General features: G+C 63.4%; 2 protein-coding genes across 8 annotated transcripts in view; both read right to left on the bottom strand.

The window, feature by feature from the left end:
• DNAH17 (dynein axonemal heavy chain 17) overlaps positions 1-4,709 on the bottom strand; it is a 28,034-nt gene extending 23,325 nt beyond the window's left edge. The window contains exons 1-15 of the mRNA XM_072352105.1: positions 4,631-4,709; positions 4,035-4,413; positions 3,141-3,334; positions 2,720-2,912; positions 2,554-2,653; positions 2,382-2,467; positions 2,158-2,283; positions 1,891-2,046; positions 1,735-1,821; positions 1,495-1,662; positions 1,211-1,327; positions 830-1,086; positions 547-742; positions 318-464; positions 46-154 (exon numbers count right to left, since the gene is read on the bottom strand). Of these exons, the coding sequence (XP_072208206.1) occupies positions 46-154; positions 318-464; positions 547-742; positions 830-1,086; positions 1,211-1,327; positions 1,495-1,662; positions 1,735-1,821; positions 1,891-2,046; positions 2,158-2,283; positions 2,382-2,467; positions 2,554-2,653; positions 2,720-2,912; positions 3,141-3,334; positions 4,035-4,376 (2,278 nt within the window). The 5' untranslated portion in view covers positions 4,377-4,413; positions 4,631-4,709. The remainder of the gene's footprint in view (positions 1-45; positions 155-317; positions 465-546; positions 743-829; positions 1,087-1,210; positions 1,328-1,494; positions 1,663-1,734; positions 1,822-1,890; positions 2,047-2,157; positions 2,284-2,381; positions 2,468-2,553; positions 2,654-2,719; positions 2,913-3,140; positions 3,335-4,034; positions 4,414-4,630) is intronic.
• Positions 4,710-4,848: 139 nt separating this feature from the next.
• CYTH1 (cytohesin 1) lies at positions 4,849-18,791 on the bottom strand. Of its 7 annotated transcripts, none has more exons than XM_072352156.1 (13): positions 18,692-18,791; positions 12,446-12,528; positions 11,541-11,605; positions 10,741-10,807; positions 10,484-10,602; positions 10,077-10,157; positions 9,850-9,962; positions 9,628-9,776; positions 9,439-9,550; positions 6,650-6,726; positions 6,421-6,492; positions 6,047-6,201; positions 4,849-5,918 (listed from the first exon to the last, which is right to left on the bottom strand). In XM_072352156.1, exons 1-13 carry the CDS (start codon positions 18,711-18,713, stop codon positions 5,840-5,842), a joined length of 1,194 nt encoding a protein of 397 aa, XP_072208257.1. In that variant the 5' UTR covers positions 18,714-18,791; the 3' UTR covers positions 4,849-5,839. The 7 variants fall into 7 exon arrangements, with proteins under 7 accessions (XP_072208257.1, XP_072208254.1, XP_072208255.1 ...); XM_072352153.1 differs by lacking the exon at positions 18,692-18,791 and adding an exon at positions 16,368-16,712; XM_072352154.1 differs by lacking the exon at positions 18,692-18,791 and adding an exon at positions 14,570-14,707 and having other exon boundaries at positions 6,650-6,728; positions 9,438-9,550.
• Positions 18,792-18,829: the final 38 nt, after the last annotated feature.

Here is an 18,829-nt window from a genome sequence, read left to right as displayed (position 1 = left end):
GGTCCACAGCTCCCATCTGCAGGGCCCTGCCTGCATCACTCGTACCATCGTGGTGCCAGCACAGGGTCTGCTCCGCAGTGCTCAGGCGGCCGTCGATGGTCTCCAGCTCTTCTGCCACCAGTGGGAGCTCCACGGGCAGCGCTGTCTGTTTCACCTGCAGGAGGGGCCATCCCTGTGGTCACCGGGTTATGGAGGGACCGCAGGCTCTTGGACCCATCCATAGGAACCCCCACCTCCCCAAGAGCTCCCCATAACCCTCCTGGCTCTCAGCAGGGCAGAACTCAGGGCACAGAGCAGCACCAACATCACCCACTTGCCTTGTTGTACCAGCCTGTCATGAGGTCCAGGTTGTCCACAAAATTCTGTAAGGTCAGCTTCTGTGCAAAGAGTTTCTCGGCACCGTCTGGGATGTCCTTCTGCTTCTGGAAGCCCAGGTACTTCACCTCCCTCAGGACAGCAATGAGCTGCAAGAATACAGCACAGGACAGTGCTTGTTAGGAAAATGCAAGACCAGTCTGCATCCAAGTGCATCGCTGCTGGCATCACCTTCCTGCTGAAGTTCACGCTGATGAGGGAGGACTTGGGGTCCCTGTGGATCAGGGGCTGCTCCAGGTGGAAGGTGCAGTCCTCGTTGGCCCCGCTCGCCCATGCTGTGAACACCTGCCCACAGAAGCCCCGCAGAAGCTCCATCATTTCTTCATATTTCCCAGTCACCAGCGTGGCCTCAGGGCTGGTCAGCACACTGTCAGAGGCAAAGCAGACACAGCTGCCATAGCTGGGACACATCCTGCCCCACATCCCCGTGGTGCTGGTGCTGAGCCTTACGTACGGGTGGTTGATGGCAAAGAGCCCCTCGTGCATCTCCTGCAGCCTCTGCTGCAGCTCCAAGGCCCACTGCAGCTGCCCGGCCACCGGAGGCATGTTGGCATGCACAGGGACAGCAGCACCAGCACGCGTCCATGTGTCAAACAGCCGCTTCACATCGTCCAGCTCAGCACTGAATGTGGCCAGCAGAGCCGAGTAGTGCGGGGACACGGCGGCACTGAGCAGCGGGCGCTCCAGCAGGGAGGAGAACATGTGCACCAGCTGACAGGGGAGAACACGTGCACCAGCTGCTCACCCTGTACCCACAGCACTGCTCTGGGTCAGAGTGCCAGCAGCCCCCAGCGCCCACCCCCATCTGTGGGTTTCCCCATTGGGCACCACGCACCTTCACGGCCGCCCCCAGGCTGTTGCAGTCACCAAAGCCCTGGCACAGGATGGTGGCCATCCGCCTGTCCAGGTCCTGAATCTTGCTCTGGAACTCTGTAAAATCCTGGTTCAATTGCTGCCAATGACAAGGCGGTGCTCAGAGCAGGCTCAGTGCCAGTAGCTCCAGGAGGGTTCACTCAGCCCCAGAGCTCCTGGTCGTCCCCAGCACCAGCACAAAGGTGATTTTACATATAGCCCTCCAGCAAGAGGTGATGCAGACTTTCCATCCCAGCACCCACTCACCTCGTCCTCGGGATCCAAGGGGTCATATTTGCACTCAGCGAATTCCTTGGTGAGCTCGGAGACCTCCTCATAGATCTGCATCACCTGATGCCCCAGGATATTCCCCCTCACCCCCCCCAGCTCCGATTTCTCCAGCTTCAGGAACTCCATGGCCGTCTCATACAGCTCCTGCCAAGCAGAAGCAGTGCTGCGTTTCGCACCCCTGTTCCCACCTCTGTGCCCACAGCACTGCGTTCCCACCTCAATGGTCTTCAGCCGGTGCAGGAAGGCATCCATCCTCCTGAAGATGAGGGAGCGAGGGAACTCCCAGAGCTGTGGCTCCTTCTCCTGGGGAGGGACGGGGCTGTCAGCACAGTGGGGTGGGGGAAGGTGGACCCACACCATCCCCACACGTGCCGAGAACAAGGAGGGCAGCACGTCAGAGCAGCAGTGCTCGTAGGACTGGAAGAGCTTCTCGATGGTGGAAACGCTCAACTTGACGTTCTCCAAGTTCTCGTCGAGTTCTCCTTGCAGCCCCTTCATCACCTCCTCGGGGCTCAGGAAATTGCGGGTCTGGGATGGAAAAAAGTCACCGTGGGCAGGGGGAGCCCCAGGAACAGCTGGTGGTTCCCTGCAGCCCAGCACGAGGCTCTGCTCCCTGAGCCACCCCACCCCCCCCCGTACCATCTCAATGAGGAGGTTACAGATCTCCTGCAGGATGACGATGATGCGGGACGGCGTGTTGTAGTGCTCGGAGTGCACCCAGGTGAGGCAGACGGTGTACAGCACTCTGTCAATGTAGGGCTGCAGCTGTGGGAGCAGAGCCCTGTCAGCATGGGGATGCAGGGACACGGCAGCACTGTGCCAGGGGTGGGCACCGTGCTGTCGTTCCTCTGCCTGTTACTCACCTGGGAGTACTCCGCCTGCTCCATCTCTTCCAGTAGGATCTGCAGCGGCTGCAGGTAGAGGCTGATGTTGTTGGCTTCCTGCAAACCTGGCACAGGTGAGAAATGGTGTGGGCACCTGGGATGCTTTGCACAGGAGCAAACATTGGAGCCTACACATCACCCGGAGCCTCACCTGCACTGACATCCCTGAACATGGCCTGCAGCACCGGCCAGTAGCAGCTGTCAGCCTTCTCCAGGATCTCAGCCAAGGCCGTCACCCGTGGTGAGAGCAGCTGTGGGGGATGCACAGTTGGGCTCGGGTGGGGAACACAGCCTGGCCGCCCCTGGCACAGCCGTACCTGCTCGTTGATGCACTGCAGGTGGAGGGTCCTGGTGTGCCAGAACTCAAACTCTGCCCTGGGCAGAGGGTGCAGCCCTTCCAGCAGCGGCTGTGCCGAGTCCTTGCTCAGGATTTCCCTGATCTGGTGAGACCAGTCGATGACGACCGTCTCGATGGAGTGCAGCATGGAATTGTCCACCGGCTCCATGAGGCTGGAGGACAGCTGGGTTATAGCCCTGAACAGCCCCGGGAGCCCCAAATGCACTGGGAGCCTCACGGTCACCCCCAGCCCTGCCCACTGTGGGGCAGCTGCTCCCAGGGCCCCGGTATGCAACCCTGCTGCCAGATACCTGCTGTCCATCTGAACAGAGCCAGGAAAGAGCCACCACCCCCACTCCCACCAGTGCATGCAGCAGCTCCCGGTCCTCCCCAGCACCCACCACTCCAGCACCGTGCGGGTCCCGTCGTGGCGATCCAGGTGCTCAGGCAGTGGCAGCAGTGGTTTCCCCTGGATCTTGCCGCCCATCACAAACACGTCGTTCCTCATCCTGTGTGCACGGCGCGCGATGTCCTCTGCCACCACACCAGGATAACCCGCCAGGTGCTCCTCGCTCAGCAGCAGGGAGCACACGACCTGCAGGACACAGCCGTGGTCCCTGTGGTCCCTTTGAGCACCACCCAGTGCAGGCACGGCCACAGGTGGGCTCGGAGGGATCCCTCCAATCCCAGCTCAGGGAGCAGAGCTTCCCATCTCCCCTCCTGCCCTGCACTGGGCTTTGGGTTCGTGTGGTTTGTGGCCATGAATGCACAGAGTGGGGGTCAGTGCACTAATGAAGGGCATTGCTGTTTGGGAAGAGGGATCCCACAGCTGTGCCTGAGCCATTGCCTTCCAGTGCCCTCTGAGCAGCAACACTCAGAGGAAGCTCTGTAGAAATCCCCTCTGACAATTCCCAGGTGTGGGGAATTACAGATTTTAAACAACACAGGGACCCAGGAGAACCCCCTGCTTGTGTCTGGCACCAGCTTTGTGTCCTGGTGGGGAACCCCGAGGTGAGCACAGAGATTTTCATAGACTCACAGAATGGCCTGGGCTGAAGGACCTCAAAGATCACCCAGTTCCAACCCCCTGCTACATACAGGGACATCAACCACCAGCCCAGGCTGCCCAGAGCCACATCCAGCCTGGCCTTGAATGCCTGCAGGGATGGGGCATCCACAGCCTCCTTTGCAACCTGTTCAGTGCGTCACCACCCTCTGTGTGGTCCCATTAATGTCCCCCAGCTGCTTTCATGTTCACCTCCAGTTCCAGCAGAGAGGAGCCCGGGGTCACCCACCTCCTCCACCACGGTAATCAGCTGCTCCACCGGGGAGGGGCTGATGTCCCCCACCAGCAGCGCAGCCCCGCAGTTCTCCTGCGTGATGCTCTCATTCTTCCTCTTCACGAAGTAGGTGCCCTTGGCCTTGAGGGCAGAGGGGAAGCAGGTGGACGCCTGGAGCTGCCCGGCGGGGTTCAGCGCCAGCACCAGCTCCGACATGTCCACCTGCCTGAAGAACTCGTCCAGCACGGCCCTGGCGTCATCGCTGCCCTCGAACTTGTTCCACTTGTCCGGCCGGAGCTGCTGCAGGTGCATGACGAAGCTCTCCAAGAAGCTGAATCGTTTGTCCGACGCTGACATCGCGGCGGCACCGGGCTCGGCTGCGGAGCCCCAACGCCTGCGGGGCGCACAGCTCCGCTCAGTGGGACCGCCCGCACTCCCCGACCCTCCCACCTGCCCTCAGCCTTCTCTCGCCGCATCCCCGCAGGGAGCTGCCGACCCCGTCCCACCCCCAGCCCATCGCCCCCCAGGCTCCCAGCCCACCCCATCCCTCCCCATGCTGCCACCCGCCCCGTCCCATCCCTCTTGCCCCTGCTGCTCCCTCTCCGTCGCACCGACAGCCCCCGGACACCTTCTGCAGCCCTACGAGCACCGGCTCCAACTGACAACGGCTGCAGCCCCAACCGACGCCGGTATCAGCCCCAAACGGACGCCAGCTGCAGCCCAACTGCCCTTCGGGAGGGGCTGGTTGCTCTCCTACCCCAGCTGGACGCAGCACCTGTAAGCTCGGCCCAGACCCCCCACCCCCAAAGCCCAGGAGGACACAAGTGAGCGCAGTTTGGTGTTTATTGGCTGCAGTTTACAAGGCCGTGGCAAAGAAAAACAAACCAACCCAAAAGAATATAAAATCCTGCCACACGGCGCCCTCCAGAGAAGCCTCTGCACAGAACCCCTACATACAAAATAATCTAAAAGGAGAAAACTATACAGGAATATTTACACCTCTGATAAATAGACTAATACTGATCCAGGTGCCTCTCCGGACCTGTGCGTGTGGCTGGGAATGGGATGGCCGTGGTGTCTGTGGGGCAGAGGCGTGGGGCCACATCCTGATGGCAGCCATCCTTGGTGCAGTCCTGCCCGGGGACAGGGGCTCACAATGGCCGTCCCCACCCGGCTCTGAGGGGCTCGTGGCTGTAGGATGTGGCAGGGCAGCACCAGCCCGGTGCCATCGGATTGCAGCCTCACCCAGCTCCAGCACCCCGTGGCTGGGGAGGACACCCCAAGCCCGCTACAACGAGGGCCAGGAGTGCTGCCACTGCCCCGGGGCTGCCCTGTGCCACCCCACAACTGCCAGCCTTCTCCTCCAGGATGGGACACCTCAAGTGCTTCAGGACACGAGTGCTGGGACCCAGAAGCTCGTCCCCAACATGGGGACGCTGGGTTCCCCTTGGCCAGGCTCTTATCCCTCCCAGTGGCTGCAGCTCACTGCTACCCAGGACTGGAAGCTGCTCAGTGGGGGGACGCCGGGCAAGCACTGGGCTGCCAAGGTGGGAAGGGAGGGCGATGTGCACAGGTGGCACTTCTCATCTCACAGCCAACCCCAGGACTGTGCGCAGGGGAGTCCCAGCTGCAGCCCGGCGCTGTCTGGAAGCGAGGTGGTGATGGCACTGAGATACCCTCCCTCCCTCCCTCCCCCCATGGTAAAGAAACTGCAAAGCTGAAGCTGGGTCCTGGCACCAGGGCCGTGCTGAGCCCCAGCCCCGCAGCCCTGGGGATGGGAGGTACGGTGCTGCCGGGGGCATGGCGGCCTCGCCGGGCTGCTAGTGCCTCTTGGTGGAGGATACCTTCTTCTTCCTGGCAGCCAACATCTCGTAGAATGGGTCCCGGCTGATGGCTGCCCTGGTGGGGAAGCAGGGAGAGCGTCAGCCAGCAGCTGTCCTGCTGGGGACAGCCCCCCTCTGCACCCCACGGGAAGTGATGTGCTGCTCCCCACCCTGACAGCACGGGACGGCCTGCAGAGCACTCACTTGATGCACTTGATCCACTCCTCCTTCTCCTCAGGTGTGGGGGCTGAGATGCGGTACACTGTATGGTTGCCCTCCACCACCCGCCCGTCCGCCTCCGTTTTGCACGCCTTGATCACCTGGTCCTTGTTGTCAGGGATGTAGAGCTCAAAGCAGTTCTGCAGGGAGGAACCCCTTCAGACACAGCCCCCACCCCGAGGGCAGTGGGGCACCCCGGGCTGGGGGGGGACGGTGCAGAGCAGTGGGGCTGCAGATGGGGCTGCACACCCAGCACAGCAGGATGGGGCCGTGCTGTGCCATCACCCCACAGCTGTGCCCTGCCCTCTGCCTCTCCCTGTCCCACCCTCCAGCCTTGCAGGATCCTGCCTGGCACTCACAGGCTTCTTGGAGTCCTCCACCTCACGGATGCTCAGGTTCTCCAGTGGGATGATGCCACGCGGCTCTTTATCCTGATGGGGCCAAGCAGAGCTTTTCATTACAGACACCTCCAACCCCTCCCCAGCGCCCCATAGGAAGGGCTGAGTGCTCCCAGCCCCACGTCTGCATCCCACACCCACAGCGCCATGGGACCCCCGAGGGTCCCCAGCCCCCGTGCAGATCACTGACCGTCGTGTATTCGAAGTAGTAAAGGCAGTTGTCTGTCAGGATGAACCAGCGCCGCTTCCACGTCTTCACCCTTCCTCCTAGGAGCAGAGAGAGGCGGTTGGGGCAGCCCCGGTGCTGCTGCACGGCACGGCACGGCACGGCATTGCACTGCACGGCATTGCACGGCATTGCAGTGCTGCAGCCCACGCGGACGCACACAGACAAGCAGAGGCAGGCAGCCCGCAGCGCAGAGCAGCAGGCAGCACACAGCACGCCGGCAGGGCGCGAGCATGAGCGGAAAGCAGACGGATGAGGATGGAGGCAGAAGGTGGGAGGGCTGGGATGGGAGCGCTGCCGGGCCCGCTTAAGAGCATTGACGGGCGGCAGAAGGTGCTGCAGCTCAGAGGGGCCGCGGTCCGGAGCCAGCCGTGCAGTGCAGCCCCACGCCAAGGCAGAGCTCAGCGCTGCAGCATGCGGAACTGTGGCTGAAGGCAGCTCTACAGCCACCGCTGCGAGGCACAGCGCTCCCCCCCCAGGCTCACAGAGTGCTGCAGTGCTGGCCTGGCTCTGCCCCCGCAGCCCCAGCACGCTCCAGGCACCAGCTGCTCTGCTCAGCGCTGCTTTATGGGTGCCCAGGCCATGCTGCCCAGGGTGGGCACAAAGAAGCAATGTGTGCACGAGGGGAACGTGCTCATTTCCTCTCTCCCCATTCCGGCTCTGCAGGGAGATCCCAGCCTCATATCCCCCCCATCCCACCCTACTGCCCACCCATTAACCCGACCACAGTCTGCCCGCTGCTGGGAAAGGCTGCACACTCCATTCCCTGCCCCACAGCCGGGCCGGGGCCGGCATTTCCCAGCAAAGCCCCCCCCCTCCTGCTCACCTTGAGCCAAGCCCACCCCACAGCCCAAGGAGGCTTGATGCCCTCCAGCCCCCACCGAGCCCCCCTTGCAGGCTACAGCCTCACCAGGTGACAACATGGCAGGGCTCTGGAGGAGGAACCGTGTGGCACCGAGAGCCAGCACAGCCCTGAGGCTGACCAGAGTGAGGGGCCAGCACTGCCCACAGGCTGAACCAGGGCAGCACTTGTGCCCAGCACCAGGACAGCCATGAGCTCCAGCACGACACAGAGCCCTGCACGCAGCCAGCTGCAGGCATGCAGGCCCTTCCTGAATGCCCTGAAACACCTCAATCCCAGCCCCATCCTCACGGTACTGGAGGCCATGACCCGATGCGGATGGGTCTGAGGGCACACCAGCACCATTAGTCCCTAAGATGGGACCGAGGGCAGCAGAGGGAACCGGGAGGACTCGGGGAGTGTTTGGCATCGGAGGGACCAGCAGCCACGTCCCTGCCCTGGTGGCTGCGGGTTCGGGGCTGTCCCCTGCAGGCAAGGTCCCCCCGGGCAGTGCGGTGGTTAGCAGCAGCAGCAATGAGACTAATCGCCAGCAATTAAAAACGAAAAAGAAACAAAGCCCCCAGAGGCATGAGCAGAGCAGGGGATAAGGGGCACAGGGGATAGGGGTACGTACCTCCTGGAGTTGGGGGCAAGGAAAGGAAGAGCCAAAATCATGGAAACATACAAATGAGGGAGAAAAGAAAATTAAAACAAAAAGGAAAAAAAAATAAAATAAAGAAAATAAAAAAGAGGAAACCCCGAAGAACCCCCCTCACCCCGCACAGAGCCGTGTGTGTCAGCGGGACAGGGCTGCAGATGGGGAGCTTTGAGGGGACGGGCCACGGCACCACCACGGGGACAACAGCGTGCCCTGGCTCTGTGGCTGTGCACCCCCCTCCTCCCCCTTGCCCACACTCGAAGGAGCTGGGGCTCATGGGCTCTGCTACACTGTTGGGGTTCCTGGCTCTGAGCAGCCCCCACCCTCATGCTACGGGACTCTTCCACCAGCAGAGCTCTGGGCTTGATGGGGATACAAGAGGGTCTAGGGTTCTTCATGGCCCCTCACGCCCCCACCCCACAGCTAGGGAGCAGCTGGCACCTTGTTCGGTGCCCAGGCAGGGCTCTGTGTTGGTCATTGCAAGGAAAGGGATAAAGGCCTGATCCCATCTCACAGGGGTGGCAACAGAGCAAAAACTCCCCTCAGTGAGAGGACAGAGCCCCAACCTCAGCAAGAGCCCAGGGAAAGGCCCTGCAGCCCCTGCTCCTGCCAGCACCCCCCCTCCTCAACACGGGCAGAGGTCCCCAGGAGGTGCCGAGATGAGAAGCTGCAGGAGCCAGGGTGTGGGGCAGGGTGTGGGGCAGGGCAGGCTCGTGTCTGCGAGTGCCGGGCTGTGCAGCAGGGATGCCATGCACGCTGCCTGCATGTGGAGCCGGGATGCGGAGGTGATAATGCCGTGGGAAGGTGAGGCAGGGACAGCTCTGAGGCATGGAGGGGGACACGCAGCCCGGGGGCAGCTCGCCGTTCGCTCCTTGGGGCTCTGATGGGACCCTGCTGTGCCCCAGCGCTGTGCAGAGCACCCCCAGCTCTGTGATCTGACACCAGAGCCCGGTACCAGCTCAGCACAGCAGCCTCCAGGCACAATCCCTCTGGGAGCCCACGTGGCTGCAGCAAAGGGCCTCTCCAGTAGCAGCTCTGCTCCTGCTGCTCAGTGCGAGGCCGATGGAGGGACAGAGGTAGGGACACTGTCCATACGGGCTGTGCTCGTGGCTGCAGCCCCTCATCCCTTGGCAGGGCTGTGCTCCACAGAGCCACATGCAGGCGGTCTGTGGGCATCGTACCCGTGGCTCAGCCCAGACCCTGGGGCAGAGCATACCCTGCCCAGGCTGCACCCATCCGGTTGTCAGCACTCACCCAGTTTCAGCAGCCAGCCCTCCCGGTCAGGGTTGAAGAAGGTGTGGGTGAGGTCATTGCCATCGTCCTCTGGGATTTTGAAGGGTTCGTTCTTGATGCTCTCATAGAGATTCTGGTACAACCACACACGGTGTCACCTCTGTGAGCCCGCTGTGCCCCAGCCCCGACTCCTTGCATCCCATCCCTTACCCGCAGCAGCTCCTCAGGCAGGTCCCCCCCATCGTTGATGCCACGGTTCATGGCAATGAAGCGCTCCGCTGTGGGTTTGTCCTTGACGTTGGGGTTGTGCAGGCTGGTGTTCAGCATGATGATAGCGAAGGAGAGCACATAGCAGGTGTCTGTGGGGACAGAGGGGACGGTCAGGTGCAAGGCAGGGCACGGAGCTGGGCGCAGGGCTGGAGCTGTGCTCACCTGTGGACTGGAAGACGCCAGGGTTGCACTGGCAGTACCGCTGTGCGAAGGCCTCCATCATCCGATCAATCTTCTGTGCCTCTCCCGGCAGCCGAAAGCTCCACAGGAACTGCCTGAGGACAGCAGGCACAGCACTGCTTTGGAGCTCTGTGCATCCTCCAGCCCTCAGGGCCCTGCAGGGCACACAGCTCACAGCCCGGCCCGGCCCCGCTCGGCCCCCGGCTCACCGCAGTGCCTGGACGAGGTTGAGGTCCGTGAACTCATGCAGCTCCACGAAGGCGTGCAGGACTTGGATGTTGAACTCATCCCTGCAGGAACAAAGGCAGAGCACGAGGTGTGTGTGATCAGCCCGTCCTGTGACTGCCGCATGGCCCCCTGCCCCGCTCTGCTCTCTGCACTCAGGATAGGGAACCTATGGCTATGGGCCATCCCATGGCCAGGTTTGCACACAGCAGCCTTTCCAAGAGCCGAGCCACAGACCCTGGCACTCAGCAAGGGGCTGGCGCAGCCACTTAAAGACCCAGAGCCTGATGTCCTGCTGGGCGCCCTGGAGCCAGCCCAGCCTAGCAGCAATCTGCAAGGGCTGCATCATCTCCTCCTGCACAGGGACCGAGCTGCTCCAGGCCTTGCGTACCTCTCGCCCAGGTAGTCTCCAATGGCTGTCTTGTTGAGGCCCTCTCCCTTGTAGAGGAACTGAGCGATGTCCTCGCACGTGTTCTTCAGCAAGTCGTTCTCAATCAGGAACTGGATGCCCTGGAGCAGAGCAAGAGGCATTGCTTCGCATCACGCTTCCAACCTTCATCCTATTCCCTGCTCCTGGCTCTGCTCGGCTCAGTACCCGGACCATGTTGTGCAGCACCCCCTGCAGAGCCTGGTGCCAGCCCCCAGTACCTTCTTGGGATCCATGTTGAACTTCTTCCTGCCCATTGCCACCTGCTTGTTCCTCTGCATGTTTTTCCTGCAGGACATAAAACAGCTCTGAGCATCAAAAAGAGAGTAATAGAAAGGTTTGAGTTGGAAAGGATATGAAAGATCACCCAGTTCCATTCCAGGCTGGAGTTGCTCCCCCCACACCAGACCTGGCTACCCAGTACCCCATGCAGCCTGGCCTTGGGCACCCCAAGGGATGGGGCACCCACAACCTGTGCTAAGAACAAGTTCAGGAGCCCTGGATTCCTCCTCCCAGCCTCTTGCCCTGCGTGGATGTGATCAAGAGCAAAGCTCCTCAACCCACGACAGGCTCCCCAGCACCAAACTGGGCACAACCTGCATGAGGCAAACACAGCACCTGGCACTCAGCTCCCCTCCTGCTTCACTCTGATGCTGCCAGGCCCTGAGTATGGAGCTGACCCGGGTTCACATTGTGCAGACCATCCCAGCAGCCTCTTTTTGCCTGTGGGGAGGCAGCCGGGCATTGCACTGGGGACAATCTGAGGGCAATTGGAAGTGACACAGCGAGTCAGCTCCCACCAGGACCCCCTAATCCCATGCTGGCACTGCCTGCGCTGGCCCAGAATAACAAAGTCTGTCCGTCTCTGTGGCCAGACAGGGGATGAGCCTTGGAAAAACAAACTTCTGGAGGAACAATTCAGTCTGGGATCCTGCAACTGCACTGAGGAATGAGGAGCGTCTGGGAAAGCCACGAGCAGCAGCACCCACGGGACAGGCCAGCAGCACAACACGGCGCTCACCTCTCCTCTGTGGAGCCCAGGTTCTCGATCTCATTCGTCACTTCTGCGATCTCATCTTTCAGCCTCTGAGTGGAGAGAGCACACAATGAGCCAAGGGAGAACGCAGGGCACCCCACAGACTGAGCTGGGGTTGTGCCAGCCCTAGAACTATTCCTCCCCCACGTCTCCCCCCGAGTGCTGTCCTGGGGCTGAAGCAGCTCCTGGGGCGCTGGGCTGAAGGGAACCCTCTGCTAATCCCCCTGCAGCACCACCACACTCTGCATGCAGGAAGCGAGAGATTCAAAAGGTTAACAAAATTACCCCTAATCCCTTTAGATCATGCCCAGCATATGGCAGTAATTAGCCTCTGCTGCCTTAATCGGGGACATGACGGATGAGCGTCCCAGATGAGCGCTGACCTCACAGCCACTCGCCAGGGCAATGCCCCGGCCCAGAAGCACAGCCACACCAGGGGGGTGGCACAGGAGATGTTAATGCCTGGGCCACGGGCTAAAGTGCAATCTGGAGCTCTTCCCTGAAGGGCTGCCCCTGCCAGGGATGGGGCAGACCTTCACGGGGTCCTGCAGCAGCTGCTGACCCCCTGGGCCCAGCTCTCCCTGCCCTGCATTCCCAGCAGCTCCAATTTTCTGCCCCAGAAATTCCACAAGAGTCTTTGCAGGCAGAAAGGAGCAGGAGCTGGCAAGGAAAGGGGACAGGGGATGGAAACACAGTGCCAGACCACAGCTCCTGCATGGACACTTCAGCTGCAGGGCAGCCCCATCCAAAGCAGCCTCTCTTCCTTCCTCCCCTCCTGCCACAAGTGAGGTGAGGGTCCCTGGATGGGGTTGGGCTCAAGCAAGAGGCCTCACCTGAGACAGCCAGGGATGGGGATGTGGGTGTGCATGCAGCAGCCCTGAGAGCTGTACCTGAATGTCAGCCAGCAGCTCCTGCTTGCGGCGGCGGATGTTCTCCAGCTCCTGGCACTCCTCCGGGGTCAGGTCACTGGGCACTGCAAGGGACAGCACAAGGAATCACCCTCACTCCAGCTCCTGCCAGCAGCTGGCACGTGGTGGAGGATCCAGTGAGTGGCCCTGCACATGGCCAAGCAGCATGCAAGGAATGCGATGGACACTGTGCTCCCCGGCTGGGCAGTGGCTGTGGGGGGGAGCCTGGCCCCACAGATATAGGCTGAGGAAGCGGGTTCTGGCCCAGCCTCTGGTGCCACTGCAGCCCCTGTCCCCTATGCTCACCGGGGCCATGGCACCACACAGCTGGGAGGATGCTCTGCTCCTCAAGTAGCACTGCCCGCAGCTCCCGCTTGGCCCCACGCTTCTCTCTCCATTCCACCCCAACTAATCCCAGCCCCACAGTCCCCATGGGGACCCAGAGCCACCCGAGCAATGCTCAGCCACGACGGGTAAACCCTGGAGAGAGCTCCTGGCCATCCTCAGTGCCTACTCTGTGCTGGAACAGGGGTGAGCCAATGCACCCCAACACGCACCACCGCTCAGGGTGACACCTGGCTGCCCTGCTTGGCCCACAGCAGCCGGGGCTTGAGCCGCACGCTCCCATCGCCCCCCCCTCACACTGCAGCTCATGGGTGACATTCCCGCTGCTCTCCAGCCCGTGACCTCCCACTCTGCGGTTACGTGGCACCCGCTGCTCCTGTTCCCAAGGTCACCCTCGGCAGCCCCCACCTACCCTGCCCTACATCCCCTTCCAGCTCACATCCTACAACAAGGCCACGACCAAGACTCCAAGACCGGTGCCTGCAGAGCTCTCACCACAAAGCCCCCCACACCACAGTCCCCAGCTCCCCACCGCCCCCTCCATCCCACCCTGCGCTGCCCCAGGCCCGGCTCAGCCTGTCACTCCTTGGAAACCCAACAGCCAGGACCCTCCGTCCCCTCTCACACCCCAGCACCGTCTGCTCTCGTTCCCAGCGCGGTTCCCCCCTCCTCTCCTGGGCTCACGGTGCCTCTGGGGTGGCTGCGCTCACACGAACCGAATGTCCCAGCTCAGCACTTTCCTCATTCCACTCGCCTTCTCTGCTGAGGTTCCTCCTTTAGAGAAATCCCCTCTGCAAAGGTCAGCAGCAGCCTCAGCTTGCGACACGATCCCTCTGGACTCGACGGAACACTTCCCAATCTTACAGCACCGGGTTCTGAGCTGTATCTATGCCCACAACGCCAGAAGCTCTGCTCCGTGTGCTGCCCGAACCCTCCCCAGCACTGTTATGGAGTCGGTCCCACCTCAGCACGGCCTCCCCGGTCCAGTAGTGTCCAGCACCCTGCAGGATGCGGCTCGCTGGGAGCTGCAACGTGGGGGCTGCGTGGGAGGTGAAATTCCGTGCCAGACCGCAGCCCTCCCAGGCCCACAGAGGGTGGGTGGATGGGTGGGAGGCTGCAGCAGCTCCGGAGCGGTGCTGGCACACGGTGGGTGCAGAGAGCCCTGGGGGAACGCTGCCTCTGCCCACCCCCAGGCAGTGTGGGCCAGGGGCTTGGAGGGACTCGTAGCAGCCACAAAGCCCAGCTCCCCCCCCCCCAGCCTGCCTGCCGCTGTGCTGGGAGAGCACTCGTGACATGGCCCAGCCGTGTCAGCAGCAGCAGGAGGAAGAGAAACCCCAGACGCTGAGCTTTTCTCAGCGAAGGACGCAGGCATTAACCCTTCCATGGCGCCGAGCGGAGCTGCAGCAGCCTCTGAGCCTCAGCCCTGCACAAGGCTGCAAGCGGGGGCTGGAGCAGAACACCGAGTCCAGCAGCCGTGCCAGGCTATCATCCCAGGCTGCCGTGCTGGGAACAAAGATTTTCAGCACAAACCAGAGAGCACCAACACTGCGTGCCATCCCCCCACCCTCTGCAGAGCAATGCAGGGGAGCTGCTGCCTCACCCCCAGGGCAGCGAGGAGTACGGCAAGGCTCTGTGCTGCCTGCAAGGAGCAGGAGCAAACACCCCGCTCACACCGTGCCCTGAGCAGACACAGAGCCCCTCTGCATCGCACTCAGCCCCACGTGCCTCCTTCCCACCCACTGCCCCACGCTGGCTGCTCACCGCTGCCCTGCACCCCGAGGACCATCCTGCAGGGCTGCGTCCCGCTGCCCACGTCTGCACAGGGCTGCAGAGGTGCCGCTCTTTGGGGTGCCAACAGCTGCCCCCTCCCAGAGCTTCCCGGCTGAGTCAGGGCAGCGCCGGGCCAATGAGCTCAGCGCTGTGCCAGGCGTCATCGCGGCCCGGCTGAGAACTGGCACCAGCAACACCCGGTTCCTGTGCAGCCCCGCGCCCCCTCCTCGGCCCCCAGGGTCGCTGCTGCCCACCCATCCTTGCAGGCACTGCAGCTGGCCCGGCCCTTCCTTCCTCGGGGGCTGCCAGGATACATGTGGCTCAGCACGTCCCAAGCTCAGGGCGGTGTCACCAGGGACCCCCCTCCCACCCCATCCTGAGCCCCTACCCTGCCCTGAAGACCTGGCACTGTCTGGCCGTACCCCCCCCAGCTGTGGGCTCAGGGCCTGTGTGGGCTGTAAGGACCCCCACCTGCTCTCATTGCCCACAATGGGGCCGTGCCTGCAGCAGCAGAGCCCTCAGCAAGGTCCTGTCCTGCTGCAGCTGCCCATGGAGACCACAAGAGCTCCGGCACATTGACTCAGCTAAATCCTGCTCCACAGCGTGTGATGGCAAAACAGCATCCAGAGCATCGCACAGGAAAGCCCAGGGAAGAAGGGCCTAAAGAAAGGCTCCCATTGGCCTTCCAGCTGAACGCTGTGCTGCGGGGACACAGCCCTCCTGCTGCACAGCTCCAGCCTGCACCCCATCCACAAGCAGAGCTGAACAGACCACAGGGATGCCCCAGCCCAGGGCAGGGGCTGCTGACCGCAGGGCATTGCTTGTGGGCTCCACCATAGGGCTCCAGCTGCACCCCACTGCTGGGGGGGGGGGTGCTGAGGGGCCCCAAGAAACTTCCTGCCCCTGCCCCAATGCACCACATCCTGTTTTCACTGCGCTGTGTGCACATCCTGGGTTGCGTCAGCCCTGTTCTTCCCCACAGACAGCTGAGGTGCGTCAGGAGCACGGCACGGGGCGGGCGGCTCCAAGATAGAATCCCCCAACCCCGCCCCATAGCTGAGAGCTGCCCGGGGTTCTCAGCCCCTTGGAGCAGCCCTGCCCCCAGCAAGGAACCCACCCCACCAGTTCCAGGCTCCTGCACCCCCTGAGCACGGAGCCCCATCCTGGCTGCAGGGCTGGAGCACAGCGGGGGCACACAACGGAGCCACATCCACCCTCACTAAACTGTGCCTTCCTGCAGCCCCACATCCTGCGAGGGTGCCAGCAGTGCACCCCACGTGCTCCTCACTTACTCTCCATTCCCAGGTCTCAGCTCGGGAGCAGGAGCACGCAGACAGACAACAGCAGCTCACAGGCACTGCCAGCCCACGGTGGCAGCTGTGACACAGCAGGCGCCGGGCTGCCCCAGCCAGGTTTTGTCTGGAGAACGTAGGCTGGAGCTGTGCTCACAGCCACGCATGCTCGCTCCTGCTCCCAGTGGGGCAGCAGTGAGGGCATCGCCCACAGCAGCGCTGGGCAGGAGAGCGAGGAGCTGCTGGACACATCTCAGTGTGCCACGTGAACCCACTGTGCTCCCACGGGCTCCCCAGCACCCCATTCCAGCAACGTGGTGCAATACAAGCTGCACCCAGAGCCCAGGGCTTGCGGGGGCCCAAACCTGGCAGCACACGGGGGAAGGAGGCAGCAAGACGACCGGGGCTGTCAGCACGAGCCATATGGAGCCAGAGCTACGGGCACCTCGTCTGCTGGGGGACAGGGATGCTGCGAGCAGAGGGCACAGAGCACCTACCTGCCGTGGCGGCCACGGAGGGGCAGAGGAAGGCCTGGAAGCTGGAGGCGCAGAGCTCGCTGACCGTCCCCATGCTGCGCGGCGCCGGCTCCCCCGGGGCAGGCAGAGGGCGGGCGGGCAGAGCAGAGCAGCAACCTGCAGCCGGGGCTGCCCCGGGTGTCCCCGCTCCTCCTGGAGCACGGGAAGGCGGCTCTGGCAGCGGGAGGCTCCAGCAGCAGGAGCCCACGCGCCGGCCCCAGCCAATCCCGCTCCGTGCCGGCACGGCAGCTGCTGCTGCTCCTGGGCACCGGCCGGCGGCTCAAAGCCACTTGGAGGACGAGGAGCCGGGAAGTTCCCAACAGCACCCCCGGCCTCAGGCTGCCTGCCCCCCTGCTGCCCCCCTGCCTGCCCCGGCCCCTGGGCGGCTGATGGCGGGGTATTTTTAGAGCGGTTTTATCCCTCCGTATTAGAGCTTTAAGCATCAAGAGCCGCTGGTTGCGTAGCAACCTTCCCTGCATAAAAGGAAGGTGCATAAAGAAACACAACGGGCTGGAGCAGGCGTGGGGAGCCCCCGGTTGTGGGGAACAGGGGAACGCTGCTCCCCAGTACGGACCCGATGGACTTGGGCACATGGGAGTGCAGAGCGGGCAGCCTGGAGCTGGCACAGCACGGCTGTGATGGAGACGATTCTCCAGGCCCTGGCGGCCGTGATGCTCCTACAGCAGGAGCTGCGGCTCTGCACGAACTATCGGCCTCCAGCGGGGCTGGGGGCAGCACTCAGCCCCACCGCACCCGGCCCCCAACCTGCCAGCCCCACAGGCGCCGAACGAGCCCAAACCGGACAGACAGCTCCTTCCCTCCCTCCAAGCAGGAGCGATTCCCCAGCGTGGGGCACGTCCGTGAGTAACAAACTGCAGAGCCTGTCGGGGCACGAGGCCGTGTCCTGCAGACGGCACCTGGGACAGCTGGGTACTGACTGCTGCTGGCAGCCTGAGCTCTGCTCACCTGCACCGGGCAGCACTGCAACGGGCTGATGGGAGAACCCCAGGGTGGGCAGACAGCACCCGGATGGGGAAGGGCCATGGGAATGGGCACAGGACCCTGGTGTTGGGAGCAGCTGTGGATGGATGGGAAGGGGATGGGAACTCCCAGGCACTCATCACCTCCATGAGTTGTGCTGCTTCCCTGGGAAGCAAAGCAGCTGCTGCCTCCTCCTCACTGCAGAGGTGAAAGGTGTGAGGAGCTGCAGGGACACAGGGCTGGGCCAGAGGGAGCCCGTGCAGGGAGGGCAGCCACGGGCACTTGAAACGAGCTGCAGCAATCACAGCTGCACCAAATGTGCCTCAGGCCCCTGGCCTCTGTCTGCCCAATAGCAGCCCTGGGAGCACCACCCTTGTGCAAGACTGCTCTGCTTCCTACTGCAGCCCCAGCTCAGGGCAGTGGGCACAGCGCTGCGCACCCGGAGCCACGGCTGGGCTGCAACAACAGCTCAGGGACGCGTGGCTCTGCTTGAGCCTCCGTGCAATTTCTGTGTGTCAGCAGTGCTGCTCGTCACGCTCTGCTCTGCCTGCCTTGGCTAACAGCCTTTCTCACAACGCTGCACGCTCTGAAGCCCCGCTATCCCCACCTCACACTCCCTGAGCTCAGTCAGTCCCCAGTCCCGCACTACCCGGCTCCTGGTGACCTGGCGCTCACTCCAGCCCCACTATACACAGAGCTTCACCCCCTCGTGTCCCCACGGCCCCGATTCCTGCTGCAGGGCCGCACCTCCTCCAAAGCGCCCACTGACCCCATACTAAGGCACCTGCTGGGTCCTGCCCAGACGGCAGGGCCGGCTGCCCACCCCCAGCCCACCCCGGCGCTGCCCCAGCCGCGGGCCCCCAGCACAAGCCGCTTTGCAGAGCCCGCCTCAACCCCGCTTAGAGAAATCCCTTAATCCTCCAGGGCAGCGCCGGCCGTAATCCCTCGTGCTGCAGCATTACCCTCGGGCCGGGACGCATCGGCGCCCCCCGACGCCGGGAACGAGCCGGGCTGAGCCGCGAAGCGCCGAGGCCGATCCCGCCCGGCATCGCAGCGCCCGGTCTCGGAGCTGCCCGGGGCGGTTCGGCATCAGCGCCCGCCGGCCGAGCCCCAGTTCCGCCCGCACCGAACCGCCCGCCGGGAGGAGCCGCTTATCTTCTATCGCAGCCCCGCACCACCGCCCCGCGGCCCGGCGCCGCCCGCCACGACCCGAACCGCGGCAGCCCCGCGGCCCCCGCCCCGCCCGGCGCTCCCGCGGCCCCTCCCACCGCTCCCCCGGTGCCGACCCCCCGCCCCGGTGCCCCCCGGCGCCCCCCCGCACTGACCGTAGCCGCCCTCCTCCTCCATGCCGCCTCCGTCGCTCCGGCCCCGCCCGCGTGACGGCGGCACCGAGGCCGCAGAGGGCGATGACACGTGACGCGAGTGGGCGTGGCCGACGCAGGCCCCTCCCACTCCCGTACGTC

Source organism: Excalfactoria chinensis, chromosome 17, assembly GCF_039878825.1.
Source record: "Excalfactoria chinensis isolate bCotChi1 chromosome 17, bCotChi1.hap2, whole genome shotgun sequence".
Taxonomy (NCBI): domain Eukaryota; kingdom Metazoa; phylum Chordata; class Aves; order Galliformes; family Phasianidae; genus Excalfactoria; species Excalfactoria chinensis.
This window is presented reverse-complemented; position numbering and strand designations above follow the sequence as displayed.

What these genes read in the sequence shown, in the direction of transcription:
- CYTH1 (XM_072352153.1), bottom strand. Translation starts at nt 16,440, where the DNA reads ATGGGGACGGTCAGCGAGCTCTGCGCCTCCAGCTTCCAGGCCTTCCTC. An exon ending in CTCCGTGGCCGCCACGGCAG is followed by an intron (nt 12,529 to 16,367) that starts GTAGGTGCTCTG and finishes TGTCCCTTGCAG; the next exon opens with TGCCCAGTGACCTGACCCCG. An exon ending in GGGCTGGCTGCTGAAACTGG is followed by an intron (nt 6,727 to 9,438) that starts GTGAGTGCTGAC and finishes CTCTGCTCCTAG; the next exon opens with GAGGAAGGGTGAAGACGTGG.